We start from the raw sequence: 17,815 nt of genomic DNA, 5'->3' as shown, positions 1-17,815 counted from the left end.
CTCCTGCTCCCTCCCGGATACTCACCCATTGTATCTCACAGGCCTTCTGGGCCTCCTCTTTTGACTAGAATCCCTCTCTGCCTCTGCCTGTCCCTACCTGCTGGCCCACCTTGGGGCCCAGACCCCTGTTCCTCCCTGGAAGATGGCGTGCCACCCCTCTGTCCTGGCCCCATGCTCGCGCCTGCCACAGCCCCACGGGCACGCTCGCAGAGTGGCATGGGCTGGCCCTGCCTGTTCTGAGATGAACCCTCTCCCGACCAAATGCTGTCACTCTTCCTTTGTTGTTTTAGTTTTGGGTGGCAGTATGGGCCTCGAACTCAGACCCTTGTGCTTCTGTTTTGCTTTCTTACATCCGGGTGCGCCACACCTTCCAACTGGAAACAAAGTCTCACAGACTGTTCTGTCCAGCCTGACTTTGAAATTGGATCCTCCTGGATAGCCAGGTATTCTAGGTGTGAGATACTGGTACCCAGCTCTGCCACTCACTTTCATTTTTTCCAGTCCTGGAGCTTGAGCACTGACCTTGTGCTTTCTCAAGACTGGCACTCTACCACATGAGCCACAGCACCACTTCCGACTTTTCAGTGTATGTGGTACTGAGGAATCGAACCCGGGTCCTTATACATGCTAGACAAGCACTCGACCACTAGGCCAAACTGCCAGTCCCTCTGCCACTCACTTCGGCTGACTTTGGGCCCCTTGTGAATTTCCTTATCCGTAACACTTCACAGCATAGAAAGACACTGGTTTTAAAGTCATGCCAGAGTGCCAGGGGGTCCCAGGCATGGAAGTTGGAGCAGGACAGGGCAGACAGGTGACAAAAAGGGGCTCCCCAGGCTGGAGGCCTCCATGGAGGCGGCTGCACCCCACCCTCTGCCGAGCTGGGCCAGGCCCTGCTCCCGCTGGCTTCCACCTGGAAAGTGAGGCCAGGAAAGGGAGTGGTCATCTCACACAGGCCAGGGACAGGCTGGGCAGGGAAAGAGGATGGCTGCCCACCTCACCCTGTGCAGGGGCCGGGGCTGCAAGAACACAGAGGACCTGCGCTGTCCTTCCTGGGACCCCCCCCTCGACGAGTCCCAGGCTGGCTGGGACTGAACTGAAACCACCCAGCATGCTGTGGATGGAACAAGGGGCCCTCCAGTGTGGGAGCCAGGGGGGACCTGAGTGTGGAGAGGAGCCATGCACGCCCTAAACCCGGTGTTGGGCCCACCATGTCAGGCGATCAAAGGGCACCATAGGGATCGCAGGAGCAAGGGGTGGGGGGGTGGGGTCCCAGCTCCAGCCCATTACAGTCACGTGACATATGCTAGGTGATCAGAATAGCTGCCAATTTACTTCAAGAGAAGCAGGCTCTGTAGTTTTGGTGGAAGAGCCCATCTTTAGTGGGAAGCATCCATGGGACCTCAGCCTTGAGCCTCATGGCCATGGCTGCTGGTTCACAGCTAGCTTGGCCCATCCACCGTCCAGGTGGCCTGCGGGATCCCGGGGCAGGGCGGCTGGCACGGGCAGGCGAGGGGTCCCCGAGGGTCCCCGACCCTGCTCGGATGGTCGGGCACATACCCACTTTGAGCTCCTTCCCGAAGACGGTGCGTTCGCCCAGCGCCGAGCAGTTCCAGCGACCATTGCGGAACTGAAACTGACACTCGTCCAGGCCCATTTGGGAGCCTTCTCCGATGACGATGATGGCGTCCGGCCGGCTCTGGCAGATCGCCCGCTGTCTGGGCGCGAGGCCGGGGATCTTGTTACAGATGATGCTTGCGCCCAGCGCCACCACCGAGGAGAAGCCACTGCAGGGGGACACGAGACGGGGGGTTGAGACCCGCAGGGAAGCCCGGGTGGCAGGTGCTGGAGCTGGCAGAAGCTCAGCCCGTCCGCGGACCCCGGCCCGGAGGAGGCTGCGCGCGGGACGGAGCCGCAGCAGCCTCGCGGCGTGCAGAGGCGAGGATGCCCTCCTCCTCTGCGCGCGCCCGAGGGCGGCCGTGGACGGCGTCCCGGGTCACTCCGGGGACCGAGGGCACCGGGCGAGCGCAGGGGTCTCCGGCCGCCCCGCGCCCGCGGAGGGGCGCTCCGGTCGGTCGGGGCGGCTGGTTCCTCCCGGCCGTCTCCCGTCCTCGCCCCTCGCCGGCGTCTCTACCCCATTTTTAATCGGGAAGGAGATGGAGCCGCCGCTTCCTGGATGCGGAGGCGGCGGCGCTCAGCCGAGCCGATCCGCGCCGGGAAGAGCCAGGCCCACCCGGACCCGCGAATCGATAGCACTTAGGGCGCCTCGCTCCGCCCCGCCGCCGCGGCCGGGCCCCGCGCCCGCCGCCCGTCCACCTGCGGCCGCGGCCGGCGGGGCGGCGGGGGCGCCGGGCGCAGGCAGGGGCGGCGCACAAAGGATCCGCGCGGCCCGCGCCGCCCTCCCGCCGCGCCCTCCCCGCGGCCGGGGCCCGGCGCACGCTCGCCCCGGCGCCCGGACCCCTCGAGGCTCCCGCGCCCCCTCCCGCGTACACGGGGCGGCCGGCGGCGAAGGCGCTGCGCGAGCCGCACCCGAGCCACCTGCTTCCACGCGCGGCCCGGCCGGGCTCCCGGGGCCCGGGGCCAGGCGGGAGGGCGCCCCGGCCGCGCCCGCCCGCGCCCCTCGCCGCCGCCCCCCGCCGTCCCCGGCCCTCCCGTCCTGGTGCCCCAGGGTCCGGGGGGTCCCTAGGAGCCGGGCGGTGCCAGGCTCTCACCGGGCTGCCCGGCCCCGGCGCCTCCGTCCTGGGCTTCCCGGAGACCCCGGCGGCCCTGGGTGGCCGGTGCCCCTCGCGCGCTCCGCGCCCCCGGCACGCTCGGGGCGGAGGAGCGGGCGGCGAGCGGGCGGCACGCCTCCGTCCGTCCGGCCGGGCGGGCGCGGGGGGCGCGGGGCGGCAGGGCGCGGGGGGCGCGGGGCGGCGGCCCTTACCCGATGCGGAGGTAGACCATGCCCAAGCCGAGGAAGAGGTGGCCCAGGCAGCGCCGCGCCTTCCGGGACATGGTCCCCGCCGCTCGCCGCGGGGAGCGCGGGCCGGGCTGCGCTGGTCCCGCGGGCCGCACCGGCGGGGCGATCCGCATAGCCCGCCGGGGGCGCGGCCGCGGCGTCCCGGGTCCGCCGTGCGCGGTCCTCGCCGGGCGCCCGTGCCTCGCCGGGAGCGCGGGAGCCGCGGGGCGCGGAGCGGCGCGGGCGACGACGGCTGCGCGCGAGCGGCCGCCGCGAGTGTTCGAGGCGCGGGGACTGAGGGCGCCGCCGCCCCTCCCCGCCCCGAGCTCCCCGCCCCTCCCCGCCCGCCTCCCCGAGCGCCGCCCCGCGCCCAGCGCCTGCGGGACGCGGGCCTCGGGCCCCAGGCGCGCTCCCGCCCGCCCCGGGGCGCGGGCCGGGGAGGGGCGACGCCCGCCGCCCCCACCTGTCGCCGACCCGCGGGCCGCGGCGAGCAGGTGCGGCGGCCGCGGGCTCGATGGAGAGGGGCGGGCGCGCCGGGGAGAAGGGCGCCGGGCCCCTCCTGCCGAGAGCCCGCGCGGGCGGCGGCACGGACCGCGGGCGTCGGGACCGGGCCGGAGCACCGGCCGGCGGCCGCGCACGGAGCCGTCCGGGCGGGCCGGGTGCGGGCGGGGACTCGGCGCGCTCGGGCGGCCCCTGGCGGGCGCGGCGGGCGGCGCACCCCGGCCCCGCCACGGACGGGACGAGCGGAGCGGCCCCGGGGCTCGGACGCCCCGTGGAGCGCACCGAGCCCGGGCGCGGCGACCGCGGCCGGCCGGCCCAGGGTTCCGCCGAAGGAGCCGGGGTTCGGGAGGCGAGGGCGGCTTCCCCACGCCCCGGCCGGGCCCCGCGGAGCCGGGTCGGAGGCGACGGGTCCCCCGGCCCGGCCGCCGCCTCCTCTCCTCCGCGGCCCCATCCAACTCTCCCGGCAGCGGGCGTCGGGGCCGGGCGGGGCTCGCGGATCCCGGGCCCGCGCCCGTGGCGATGCCCGGACCCCGGGGGTGGCCGCGCGTCCGCGGACGGGCGTTCCCGGGGCGGGCGCTAGGCCTTGGCTCCCGCGTTGTCCCCGCGGAGCCTCCGGGGAGCGAACAGCAGCCGGGGTCTCCAGGGTCTCCCCACGCACCCCGCGTCCGCGGCGGGCGCCCCCTGCCTACCCCGGCACCGCCGCCCTCGGCCCTGCGCCCTGCGCCCCGGCCCTGCGCCCTGCGCCCTGCGCCCTGGTGGGGCCTCCTGGGCCCATCCCCGCCCCCCTGGGTGCTCCCCGCGCTCGTCCTCCTCCGCCTCCCTGCTGCTCTTCCAGCGCCTCGGGGACCTTCCCGGCGTCGCCGTCGGGCGTCCCCCGAGGGCGCCGCGGAGTCCTCGGGTCCGGAGCTCTGGCTCCTGCGCCTCGCCGTGTGTCTCGGTGCCCGCCGGCGCCCAGGGCCCTCACCAGAGTGCCAGCAGGGGCGACACAGCCGGGCGGAGCTGGAATCGGGTCTGGGAGGGTCCGCGGGACTGGCGGGGGCCGGAGGGCCAGGCTCCAGCCGCGCCGTGCGTCCCGGTGTCTCCCCAGGCACAGCCGAGGCCGGGGCGCAGAGCCGGCCCTCTGTGGCTGAGCCCTGCTTCAGCTCAGAACCCGGGTCAGCTGTGTCCCGGCTGAGTCTGCCTCTTCCCACAATGGTTGCCAGGACCCCCGGGCTTCCAGAAAGGCGCACGCAAGGTCCCGAGAGTGGAGCTCTAGACCGGGGTCGTCGGGTTCTGTGGGAGGCTCTCGGAGGCCATCGTTTTAACCCAATCACCACCCTGCTTGTGACTCTGGCTCCAGCGTCCAGGCCAGGACGGCCACGAGGGGGAGGTGGACCCCACTTTCATGCTCCGGAGCTCTCAGGGGAAAGCGGGGCTGGCAGCACTCTGTACCTGGAGAGAGGGTTGGGCATCTGGGGGAAGAGCTGACCCATCTGCATGGTGGCTCTCGGGCTGGCTGGCATCAGGAGCCTCCCCGGAGATGGTGTCCCACCCAGGTGAGGAGCAGGCCACCTGAGGAGACCTGCCTTTCTAGTGTGTGCCAGGCCCAGGGGCTACCATGGTGCCCGGAGGCTGCTCCCCTGAGGGCTGGGGCAGCGGTGGCCGCCCTGCGGGCAGATCTTGAGATTGCCCTGGAATCTTGGTGGGCACTCTACCCCCTCCGTCCTCCACACCCCCTTCAGAAAGGACCAGCACCCCATCCAGAACCGAGTGTCAGCTCCTGGGTGGATCTGTCCTAGGTAGTGGACCTTGTGCCCTCTGTGAGCCTCCTGTGTGCCCATCAGCAGGGGTATCCCTGCCTGCTACGGCAGCAGCCCCTCTCCACACCCCTATGGGTGCCCTGTGCCCCTGTGAGGGCCGGGTTGCCAGGTCACACTGAGGTCTGGGGCCTCCGCAGAGCACGAGGGCGTGTTTATGTTCCTGACCCCGCTGGGCTGGTCACCCCGGGGGGGGGGGGGGGTGCTTATCACAGTTCCACCCCAGGCCTTCCTCAGGACAATCCCGGCCCCTGTGAGTCATCTTGTGGGCTGTGCCCTTCCGCTCAGGCCTGGAATACCTCCCTCCCTCATCATTCCTGGGCCAGGCCTAGGATGCCCGGGGACCCTGGCTGATGACGCATCTTGGGCCTGGCATACGGACAGGGCTCAGGAAACTGCAGTTGACAGTACTGGGAAGCACGGTGGCTTCCAGCTCCACAGGGCCCACCACCCTGTGCCAGCAGTGGACTGCCTTCCCCTCCCCTGGCCGGCGTGGCCTGGGTTTCAACCACTTCTCCTTGCCTCCTGTCCCTCCTGCACACACACGTCCCCTGGATCTTTCCACGAGGTTGACCCCCGAACCCTGACTTCATGGCTTTTCTCCTGGTAGAGAGGCGATAACACACCGCCCTGGGGGACAACGGACGGGGGGGTCACCCTGGCCTTTGGTGCCTTCAAACATGGAGCTTTGAGGACTTGACGCCATGCAAGCACGCTGGTGTCTGCGCCCCACCACCAGCCAACCAAACAAGATGCCCAGGTCTTACTCGAGCCTTCAGGGACAGTGTGGGCCACAGCCTCTAGTGCAGAGTGGGTTGTGGCCAGAGCTCTGGAGTAGATCTTCTGAGGAGCCTTGGAGCAATTTCAGCCTCTCAGTGCCTCGGTTTACTCCTCTGTAACATAGACACGACGGCGTTTACTTTCCAGGGCTTCTGCGGGCATTAGATGAGGTGGTGCACAGTCAGTGCTCCCCACACCACCAGGGCAGACAAGCCTCTGTGGCACCCGGGAACACAGAGGGCCCTGTGCCCAAGCCAGGGCGGGCACGTCAAAAAACTACCTACCGATGAGTAGCTGTTGTCATGGTTATAGACGGACGGGGTGAGGAAATATCAGTTCCTACGAAGACAGTGTTTCTCTCCCTGATGGGAAGCTGTATGTCCCAGCATCCTTTGCAGGCAGAAGGGGCCAGGTCAGCTTCCTCAGTGAGAAATGGGAAGGCCCCTGGGCTTGGGCAGCTTGGTTCCCTCCTCCCTCCTGTCCCTAGTCTTCACAGCTGACTGGCAAAGAGTGGCAGAGTGGAGACAGGAGAGTGCGGGGCTGCTTTGGTTGAGCCCAGATCGGCACTCATGCCTGAGCCTGGCCTGTGCCCTGCTGCCCGCTGCCCGCTCTGCAGGGAGGGGTCACGTGCAGAGGCCAGGGTGTCCTAAAGGTGGGGTCAGGCGGGAGATCCTGCACTATGTGCTGCCAATGCAGTGTCCCTGTTGGGAACCGTGAAGCCGCCCAGCCCAGAACTCCAGGACTGGTTTCTGGACTGCCCACGTTAACACTCACCTGTGGCTTTCTGTACTGGGCAGTATACTGGGCACACAGATGGGGCAAGTCCACCAGGACCTGCCCTGTGAGCCACTAGACAGGCCCTGGCCCAGGCAGGCAGTGGGCAGAGGCCAGGGCAAGGAAACCTGGCCCTCCATGTCCCCACCCAAGCTGGGTAATGCTCCCTCCTCTTCGCCAGGTCAGATCTCCTTAAGGCAAGAGGCGGAGTGCAGCCAGGGTTTGTTTTCAAGGAGTCCCAAGCCAGCAGGGGCTAAGCCCATGGCGTGTCGCTCCCACAGCGGTGTCAGTGTGTGAAAGGGGACCTGCTGGCTGCCACTCACAGGGGGCGTGGCGGGCCCCATCCGGCTCAGCGGTGGTCCCTGGCAGTGAAATCTGATCGCAGGTGACTCAGCTTCCCTCCTGAGGACTGTCACCATAGAGGGATGTGCCCAGCGTGGCCTGTGAGAGGACTGCCCGGGAGGCCAGGGGCACTCGGGTGGGAAGCCCCCTCACGCACTTCCTGGGGTGCTGGCCCTCAGCCCAGCCAGCTCTGGGCGGTGTAGTGTCACAGCTGAGGATCCTCCTGGAACTTGCCTCTGTGGCATCTTTGTTACCAGAACTTCTGTGCTAATTAGAATACTGAAGACAGGGTTTGTGAGGAAAGGAAATCAAGAGTTTATGAATTTGAACCCATCACCAGTAGGTGATGGCCGGTGCAGGTGGACAACCTGTAATCCTAGCCGCGTGCAGGCCGTGTGCAGACCCCGTGGAGGCCGCGGTCTGGAGGGAGGCTCAGTGTGACAGCTCTCAACAGAATGGGGTTGTGGATGAGTTACGAGTCTGTTCCTCCTCCTCCAGCGGCTGCAAATTCTCACTTTGAAAATATTTTATTAACACTGATTTTTACATCATATTTCAAATGTCAAGTTTAACAAGCAAGTTGAATATCATATTATTATTATTATTATTTTGTGAGTCATGGGGCTTGAACTCTGGGCCTGCGCTGTCCTTAAGCTCTTCAGCTCAAGGCTACCACCCTACCCTTGAGCCAAGCCCCACTTCCTATTTTCTAGAGGTTAATTGGAGATAAGAGTCTCAGGTCCTTTTGTGCCTGGGCTGGCTTTGAACTTTGATTCTCAGCCTCCTGAGCAGTTAGGATTACAGGTGTGAGCCACTGCGCCCGGCTAAATATCTTTTTTTTATTAAAGAATTTATTAACATTGATTTTTTACATGGTATTTCACATGTCTTGTTTAGCAAACAAGTATTCAAGAAGGGCATCTGTATAAACAAATCATTGGCACATAGAATTTAGAACAATTAAAATTAAGCTGAGGGTTTGTATGTTATGGATACATATTAATACATGTGATAAAGCAGTATGTCTATAGAATATATAGCTCCTCAGAGATTTTTATGTCTACGTAGTTATGTTTATCACATAACAGGCATCACTGTTGCACTGTTTGGCTCTAATATCCACATATTAAGGATACTATGCATAAATATCTTATTTTTAAAAATTGTCTTTTTTTCCCTTGTCTTTTGATTGTCTCTTTTTTTCTTCCCTCCCTCCCTCTCTTGACATCACAGCCTTGGGCTGTTGCTTGGCTATTTCATTTACAACTAGAAACTCTACCACTTAAACCATGCCTCCAGTTCTCATTCACTCCATTGTTTCTTTAAATAAATCCTAAAATGATACTGAAGCATCACGTGTGACTTTACTGTGTGATAGAATGTAAGCAATATTTCCTGAATTGCTCCTTTGAAATATTGAGTAACATATAATACTCTTATCCACAACACCATCTCTGAAAATATTTTATTTACTTTTGTCATTTAAAAGCATGTTACAGGTACATGGCTTTCATGGTATTAGTTGATATTATGGGTGGAATCTTTTCCATAGCTGGTTTACTTGGTATATTTGGAGTTTTGAGCTCACATACAAAAGGATGGATTCCTCTTCTTTCTTTGAAAACAAAACTGAAAATAAGATTCAGACCTCTCAAGGCCAGGAGTTTGGCCTAGTGGTAGAGTGCTTGCCTAGCATGCACAAAGACCCGGGTTCGATTCATCGGTAGCACCTACATAGAAAAAAAGCCAGAAGTGGTACTGAGGCACAAGTGATAAAGCTCTAGCCTTGAGAAAACCCAAGGACAGTGCTCAAGCGCTGACAAAAAAAAAAAAAAAAGTAAAGATTCAGACCTCTCGCAATCATCTCCAAATCCTCGGGACAAAGTCGTTATCAGTGTTTTAAACCACTGAGCAGTGTCATTTTGGCACTCCTGGAATCTCATCACTGCTGTTTTCAGTGTCAGAGAGACTGTCTCCGCAGCTGGCTCAAGGCGATGGAAGATATTCTTCTTATGACCAAGTTCACACGGCATACACATGTGCTTCTGGGCCATTTTGAGGGTACAGCTGGGTGTCATTGCACATCTTCAGTGTCAGGCAGGCATGAGCAGGCCCACAGGGTCCCACACAGCGATTCCTCACCCTGCCTTGACCATCTAGAATTCCTGATTCTGCTTTTGGCTACTCCTTTGGAGGAGAAGCTTCAGATGCTGCTTGCTCCTCTGTGATTGACTTCTGCCCTTAGCTCAGTAACTTCTACTGGGTTGTACCACCTTCCAGGATGCTTCCCATTTCTAAGATGGGATAATCTTCCACGGTAAGGAGAAATTACATTTTGTCTATGTTTTTATGATTCCTGACACTGGATTATTTCCATCTTTGACTATTGTTAATCATTTTGTTAACAGCAGTATTGTACACATGACCATTTGAGTGCTGTGTGCATTTCTTTTTGGCATCTGTCATAATTTATATCCTGGGTCTTGTCATAATGTATGATATCTAATGTTGGTACAACTAGTTTGACTAAAGAGAGATGACTGAAAATGTAATTATTCAAAAGTGCCCTAAGCTACCACATATTAAGAGTAGTACAGCTCTAGCTGGGCGTGGTGGTCACATCTGTCATCCTAGCTACTCAGGAGGCTGAGATCTGAGGAGCAAGGTTCAAAGCCAGGCCTGGGCACAAAAGGACCTGAGACTGGTATCTCTAATTAACCTCTAGAAAATGGGAAATGGGGCTTGGCTCAAAGGTAGGGTGGTAGCCTTGAGTTGAAGAGCTCAGGGACAGCGCCCAGGCCAAGCTCCATGACCCACAAAATAAATAAATGAATGAATGAATGAATGAATGAATGAGTAGTACAGCCCAACCCAAGCCATGACAGGTAGAGTCCAGCCCACAGGTCTTCCTTCCCTGAGGACCCGTGGAGACTCAGAAATCCCCTGTAATAGCTCAGTGAGGCGTGTGATTTAACCTTTTATTTTGCGTATTTTCCATACATGTACTATCTCTTTCCACTTGTAGCAAGTTAAACAAGCTGCACAGAAAAGGCATAGCTCTATATTTTCACGCCATCCTTGCTCGTTCTGACGCGATTACATTGTTCATCCTAAGAAAACTTGCTTATCCCCGAAGAATCAACTACTTACTGTCTTCCTAGCACAGGGCTCTCAAGACGTTAATTATTCGCTTCTCAATACTGATAAACACCAGGGGGCTGATGGTCGCATAGCTGTGAGCCACAAGAAGCTGGACGCAATAAAATATGGGTTGATCATTTAACCTGATTCTTGAGTAGGAGATCATGCTATCCGAAATGGACATGATCATAAAGAAACTTAGGAGAACCAGAATGGTCAAGGTGGCTCTTTGTTCCGGGGATGCCTTTGAAGAAAGGCTGCTTCTGTGAAGATGCTGGGACTGCCTCTTGTGCCGGAGTAAGAAAATCACCATGTATCCACTTGCAAGAGCCATGAGCCCCATACACAAGACTTCCCTGAAGGTCAACAGTTTGGAAAATATGTGCTGGGAGAGGTAATTCATGGGTAAGAGAGAGCAAGACTCGGAGACATACATAAGATTTTCTATGGTCAAATTGGGGGTCGCCGTAATATAGACTAAGAGGTGACTGCTAACCGACACATAGAAGACCCACAGCAGCAGAAGAAAACAGAGGCTGAAGCGTGGGGATTTGTGCTTGAACTTTGCCAAACAGGAGCCTCTGGGACTGAGGGTGATGGCCTGGAGGACACTCAGCAAGCAGGTGACACAGACAGACAGGCCCCTGACCAACCTGTATATGTAGATAAGAAATTTACACATCATGTCATCCCAGTCCTTCTTATACACGAAAATGTCCACAGCTACACACCCTGAGGTTATCAGCATCGCGAGATGTATTAGGGCCATGAGAACAACAGGCAGGTCCGTGGGTTTGGGTTTGTGTCCGAGAGCAAATATGATGAAATGGAAGAGGAGGAGGGTGACATTGGCTGAAATCCCAATGCCAACTTCAAAGTAAAAGATGTTTCTTACGTTGACTTCACGGTACACTCTGCTGTTTTTACTCATCTTTATGGGAAAAAGAAGCATATGGTAAATGTCTGAGGAAAGAAGCAATAACGACAAGGAAAATGTAATCAGCTTGGTGAATCTCTGCCAGCAGAATTTCCCTCATTAAAATATAGTGACTCCTTTCAGTATATCCTTATTCCACGTGAGAGCCCACTGCTTCCCCAGCCCTAGCGTGTATCTGACCGAATTAGGTCTTCCACTGTGAGGCGCCATAATCAGAGACAGAGTGGGAAAGAACAGAGAATCATACAACAACAATGACCCAATTACTTAATGCCTACAAGAAGCACATCTCACAAAGACAAACAGAGGCTCAGGGTGAAAGGCTAAAAAAAAAAAAATCTTCTAAGTAAATGGACCTAAGAAGCAGGCAGGAGTAGCCATAGTTACATCTGGTGAAAAACAGATTTCAAACAAAAATTAGATAAAACAAAGACGTCGAAATCATACTCAAAAAGAGAGTAACAGGAGGGAATAATGAGTGTTAACATAGATGCACACTCAGAGTTCATGAAACAGACACTTTTGAACTTACAAGCTCTAGTAAACCACAGCACAATAGGTGTGTACTTCAATATTCTGTTGTCACCAGTGAAGAGGTCATCCAAGCACACACACACACACACACACACACACACACACACACACACACACACACACACGAACCATCAGAACTAAATGACAGCATAGATCATATGGACTTGACAGACATCTTTAGAAGGCTTTTCATTCACTGTAACAATTATAGAAAATACATTCTGCTCACCTGCCTACAGAACTTTCTCCAAAATAGGTCCTAATTTAGAACATAATGAAAGTCTTAAAAAAGCACAAATAATTGAAATAACGACTTGTGTTCTATCAGGTTTGATTCCATAATCAACAGCAAAGGAAACTACAGAAAATATTTGAACGCATCAGGATTGGAGAATACATTGTTAAATGACCCGTGGTCTTTAAAGAAATGAGGAGAAACAACAAAAAAAAAATCAACCAAATTAAAGCACAACCCCACTGGAACCATTGGGATATGCAAAAGCAGTAAAAAAAAAAAAAGGAAAGTTTATAAAGTTTAATCAAATTAGAGATTAAACAAAAAGTTATCACAATAAATACCAATAAAATCCAAAAGATAAGAAGGTGGCTCTTTAAAAATCTATATTCAAGCAAAAATATATCTAGAATAAAAATAAATTAATTAAAACATAAAATTTCAATTCATTTGATGTGCAAAAATTGGACCATGAAGATATAAACTAATTTGATCTATAACAAACAAAGAAAATGAAAGCATACATTTTTACAAGTCTCCTAACAAAGAAAAGGCCAGGACCTAATAGATTCACTATCAAAGTCTATCAGACCTTCAAAGAAAAACCTTTAAAGAAAATATTCTTCTGTTGGGTACAGTGGCTCATTCCTATAATCCTAGATACTCAGGAGGCTGAGATCTGAGGCTCAAGGTTCAAAGCCAGCCCAGGCAAAAAAGGACCTGAAGCTCTTAACTCAAATTAACCTCCAGAAAACAGGAAGTGGGGCTTAGCTCAAGAGTAGGGCAGCCCTGGGAGTTTGGCCTAGTGGTTGAGTGCTTGCCTAGCATGCACGAAGACCCAGGTTTGATTCCTAGTACCACATACATAGAAAAAAGCCAGAAATAGTGCTGAGGCTCAAGTGGTAGAGCGCTAGCCTTGAGAAAGTCCAAGGACAGTGCTCAGGCCCTGAATTCAAGGCCAGGACTGGCAAAAAAAAAAAAAAAGAGTAGGGTGGTAGCCTTACCTGAAGAGTTCAGGGACAACACCCAGGCCCAGGGATAGGGCAGTAGCCTTGAGGTGAAGAGCTCAGGGACAGTGCCCAGGCTGAGTTCAAGCCCTATGACCCACAAAAAAAATATTCTTCAAACTTTTTCATGGTAGAAAAAGGACACTTAACAACTCATTGCTTGGATCCAGTATTACACTCATTGAAAAACCAAACAAGAACATGACCAAAAAAAGAGAGATTCACAAGCCAATCACTTTTATGAATATAGACACTAACTTTCTCAATAAAATTGTTGCAAACTCAGTGCAGCAACACATTAAAAAGATCATGCACAATGATCAAGTAGATCTCATTCCAGGAATGCAAGGATGGTTCAACCTAAATCAATCAATATATGTAAGACTACACAGGCTCAAAGACAAAAATCATATTGCTGGGCACTGGTGGCTCACACTTGTAATCCTACCTACTCAGGAGGCAGAGATCTGAAAACTGCCTTTCAAAGCCAGCTCAGGCAGGAAAGTCCATGAGACTCTTATCTTCAATTAGCCACCAAAAGGCTGGGAGTGGAGGTGTGGCTCAAGTGGTAGAGGGCTAGTCGTGAGAAAAAAAAAAAAAGATAAGGGACGGTGCTCAAGCCTTGAGTTCAACTCTCAGTACCAGCACCAAAAGAAAAAAAAATCACTGGTCATCTCGATGCAGAAAAAAAAAAGCCTTTGGCAAAATTCGATATCATCATTATAAGCTCGGAAGACACTAGCAATAGATGGGATATACCTTAGCACAATGAAGCCTGCATATGATCAATCTAGAGCCATTATTGTACTAAAACTGAGCTCATTTCTTCTGAAGTGAAGAATACGACAAGTACACCCACTCTCCCACTATTATCCAATATTGCACTGGAATTCTTAGGCAGAACAAAAACGTAGGGAGAAACAACACGATGGATTCAAATAGGGAAAGAACAAGTCAAAACTATCCCTACCTGCAGATGGCATGACCATATAGTAAAGGGCTCCCTCAAATGTCCAGAGCTGGAAAACACCTTCAGCGACATAGCACAGTGTGAAGTCAAAGCAAAAATGAGTAGCTTCTCTACACACCAGTAATGGACACAGTGAGAAAGAAACCAGGAAAGCGAGCCCATTCACAATAACCACAAAAAAATAAATACCTAAAGATGCGAAAGACATGTACAATGGAAACAATAAAACCTTAAAGAAAAGCAATCAAGGAAGACATCAGAGAGTGGAAAAACCGCCCATGTTCATGGACTGGCAGAATCAATCTCGCCCACCGGCCATACTACCAAACACAATGTACAGATTTGGTCCCAAGTCACTTTTCTCGTTCACAGAAATAGAAAAATCGATCCAAAAGTGAGTAAGAGCGCATAAAAGACCCCGAATAGCAAAAGCAATCTTGAGCAAAAAATAAATAAACAAACACAGAAAAACAAAACAAACAAGAAAAACCAATGCCAGAGGTTTCATGATAACTCCTGGTTATACTGTAGCAGTCCAGTAACAGCAGCATTGTACAGCACGGACATGAAGACCAGTGAAACAGAACAGACCTGTAACTAAAACCACCCAGCTCCAGTCATCTAGTGTTTGACAGAGGAGCCAAAAAAAAACCCCAAAACAAAAACTCTGGAGAAAATAAGACAGCCCCTCAATAAAGGCTGCTAGGAAACAGGTCATCTACATGCAGGAAGACTGAGGCTAGCCGCCACCCCCACAACCAGACTCACATGCTGGGCAGAGATCCACTGCAAATGGATTCACAACCAGAATGTAGGCTCTGAAACTGAAACTATTACAGGAAAACCCAAGGGGGACCCTAGAAGACACAGGCTCAAGGAAATATTGTCTTTTGAATAGAATTCCACTTGGCTCAATAAAGTTGAACAAGTTGACAAGTGGGACAGCATCAAATTAAAAAGTTTCTCCACATCAAAGGAAACAATTGCTAGAATTAAGAAACAGGATGGAGGGCTGGGAGTTTGGCCTAGTGGTTAAAGTGCTTGACTAGCATGCACAAAGACCCAGGTTCAATTCCTTGGTACCACATATATAGAAAAAGCTGGAAGTGGTGCTGAGGCTCAAGTGGTAGAGCTCTAGCCTTGAGGAAGTCCAAGGACAGTGCTCAAGCCCTGAACTCAAGCCCAGGACTGGCAAAAAAAAAAGAAACAGGATGGTAGAAAGAGCTTTGCCAACTATTCATTCGATAAAGAATTAGTATCCAGAATATATAAAGAACTCAAGACGGAAATAGGAAAAGAACAAATAGCACAACCAATAAATGTTATAGTGAATTGAGTAGATAATCCACAGAAAAGACATACAAGTAGATATATTTTTAAAATGTTCAACATTCTGAGCCGTATAAGAAAAGCAAATCAAAATTACACTGAAATTCCACCACATCCCAGCAGAATAGTGAAATAACCAGTGCAGAGAAGGGCGCGGGGCCATCACAACACTGCCCCCTGTCGGTGGAAAGCGAACTAGCGTCCACTCTGGAGGTTAGCACACAGGCTCCCGAAAACACCAAAGAAACCACGGCAGACCCTTCCACACCACCATTCGGCATGTAGGCAGAGAAGTGGGAATCCGTGTACACGGGAGGCATCTGCATACCCTGGTTTGCAGTGAGTGTCTTTGTCCACAAGAGCCACGCACCAAATCATTGATGAATGGATAACGAGAACGTGGAACATTACAAAACTGCAAAACATGGATGAAAATGGAGATTATCAGGAGTGGGATAAGGCCCAAAGGTCAAATAGCAGATGGTTTCATTCATTCATTCTAGACCTACCTACAAGTCTTACTACACACACACACACACACACACACACACACACACGCGCATCTGTATCGCAGTGCATGGCGTCTGTGCATGCTGTCCTAGGAAGTCTCACTGGAAGCTGTGGAGCCACAGCTGTGCTGTATGCCTATGGCAGTGTCACAACTAAACCCCCTGTACAACTAATACGTGCCAACGGAAAGCCTAGAGAAGACTTACACACGAGTTTGCATGGGGCAGGCGCAGGCTTATTTGTGTTTTGTCAGGGCCATCTTGATCTTTGGGGTACATAGTACCTCCACAGATTTTTGGTGAATTGTAATGAGAAATGCATAACGCAGCCAAGTATTCTCAAAGACGTGAATGGGGCTTGGCCTGCACCAGGTAACTCTCCTCCAGTGCTCCCTGTATGCTGTTGGCTGCTTGTCAGGCCACTGTCGTCATAAGGATACTCTAGGGAGGCACCCACTGCCGAGTGTAAACTCTGAAGTAAGGCTGCCCACAACTAAGCTCTGCCTCTGCGAGGCTCTCCAAGGTCTGGACAGCACCTCTGGAGACGTTGTGCATGACAGAAGATGAAGTGGAGATGTTTCGGGCCCGAGATGGTCCCTATAAACATGTCACCAGGCACGGGAGGATGAATGCAGTTATTTTCCAGATTCATCCAATTAATCTGTCTCTTCCTAAAATGGAGAAGACAAACATTTCAAAGGCAGGAGAAGAGCTGAGCGGTCCCTGTTGAGAAGCTCAGACGGGACTTCCAGTCTCTCCTTTGAGTCTCGTGGTGTGATGGGGTGTGTCGTGTGACACTTTGCTGCGGGCCAGGATGACTGGCCGCTGTGGAAAAAGGCCAGTCACCAAGCCCACGCGGGGACAGATTACCATTTTTACTCCGTCAGGCATGTGAAATCGAATGGGAAGTAGACATACAATCAAATAGACAGGGCCATTCCACCTTGAGGTTCTAGTTAAAGGAAAGGCAGGCAGCGAAGGCGTGAACGCTGGGCGGCCTCACACAAGTGTAAGGTTTCATTTCTCTTTCAAATGTGCCCTGTTTCTCCAGACTTACGAGGACAGTCGTCAAAATTACGTGAGGCAATTTGGTGAACGACCTACTGGTAGAATATTTCTTATAGCATACATGCATTTACTCAAGGCATATCACCATGCAGGTAAGGTCGGAAACAGTTACACTATTTTGTAAAGTCACACATCTGTGAAGGTCACAGATGTAAGATATGACTATTTTAGGGCTGCTTGGACTGTGTGTGGCTTTGATAAATAAGATGTGAAAGGTAGCAAAAAATGTGAAGCATTCACAAATGTGGGGGACCACTCAGAGATCCAGAGCGGAGGGGGTGGTTGTAAAAGCATGTAAGAAGGTGAGTTTTCCAAATGCAGCAGTGGTACTCACCATACACTACGTAGAAAATGAATTATACAACTTGTGGGTGGGGACAGGAGGGAAAAATGGAGAGACGAGGAGAGGGGTGACATTATCAAAAAAAAAAAAACGTACACTTCACGTGATTAATGTAACTATAATCCCTCTGTATATCCCCTTTGTAATAACTATAGAAATATTTACAAAATAGCTAAATAAAAAGGTTTTAAAGGGGGACTGGGAATGAGGCTTAGTGGTAGAGTGCTTGCCTAGCATGCATGAAGCCCTGGGTTCAATTCCATAGTACCACATACACAGAAAAAACCAGAAGTGGTGCTACGGCTCAAGTGGTAGAGGGCCAGCCAGCCTTGAGTGAAAGAGCCAAGCAAGAGTACAAGCGGTGAGTTCAAGCTCCCATATCTCCCGTATTCTGTTTGTCACTACACAGCGGAATGCTACCATCTTCGTTCTCGTGAATGTAAAAGTGGGCGGCGTGGCCTTGGGGAACGGGGCCAAGTTCACGTCAGCCCAAGCTCCCCAGACAGCTCAGTTCCCACTGGACACCAGGGGGACGAGAGACGCCTGCGCCCAGGAAAGAGGAAAGCCTTGCCACCCATGCCAGCGCACCACGAGGACTGGAATGAGCAGGC

The 17,815-nt window shown here is 53.7% G+C and overlaps 2 protein-coding genes across 2 annotated transcripts in view; both read right to left on the bottom strand.

The window, feature by feature from the left end:
- Wnt7a (Wnt family member 7A) overlaps positions 1–2,994 on the bottom strand; it is a 28,126-nt gene extending 25,132 nt beyond the window's left edge. Inside the window, exons 1-2 of the mRNA XM_090323775.1 lie at positions 2,924–2,994; positions 1,561–1,787 (exon numbers count right to left, since the gene is read on the bottom strand). Coding sequence (XP_090179901.1) covers positions 1,561–1,787; positions 2,924–2,994 — 298 coding nt within the window. The remainder of the gene's footprint in view (positions 1–1,560; positions 1,788–2,923) is intronic.
- A 7,294-nt stretch (positions 2,995–10,288) lies between these two features.
- Positions 10,289–11,203, bottom strand: LOC150042914 (vomeronasal type-1 receptor 48-like). Its single transcript, XM_090323908.1, has one exon. It carries the CDS (start codon positions 11,201–11,203, stop codon positions 10,289–10,291), a length of 915 nt encoding a protein of 304 aa, XP_090180034.1.
- Positions 11,204–17,815: the final 6,612 nt, after the last annotated feature.

Source organism: Megascapheus bottae, chromosome 33 (genome assembly GCF_031878675.1).
Source record: "Megascapheus bottae isolate mThoBot1 chromosome 33, mThoBot2.hap1, whole genome shotgun sequence".
NCBI lineage: Eukaryota > Metazoa > Chordata > Mammalia > Rodentia > Geomyidae > Megascapheus > Megascapheus bottae.
This window is presented reverse-complemented; position numbering and strand designations above follow the sequence as displayed.

Excerpts from the sequence above, each read along its gene's own strand:
- LOC150042914 (XM_090323908.1), bottom strand. The coding sequence starts at position 11,203 with ATGAGTAAAAACAGCAGAGTGTACCGTGAAGTCAACGTAAGAAACATC.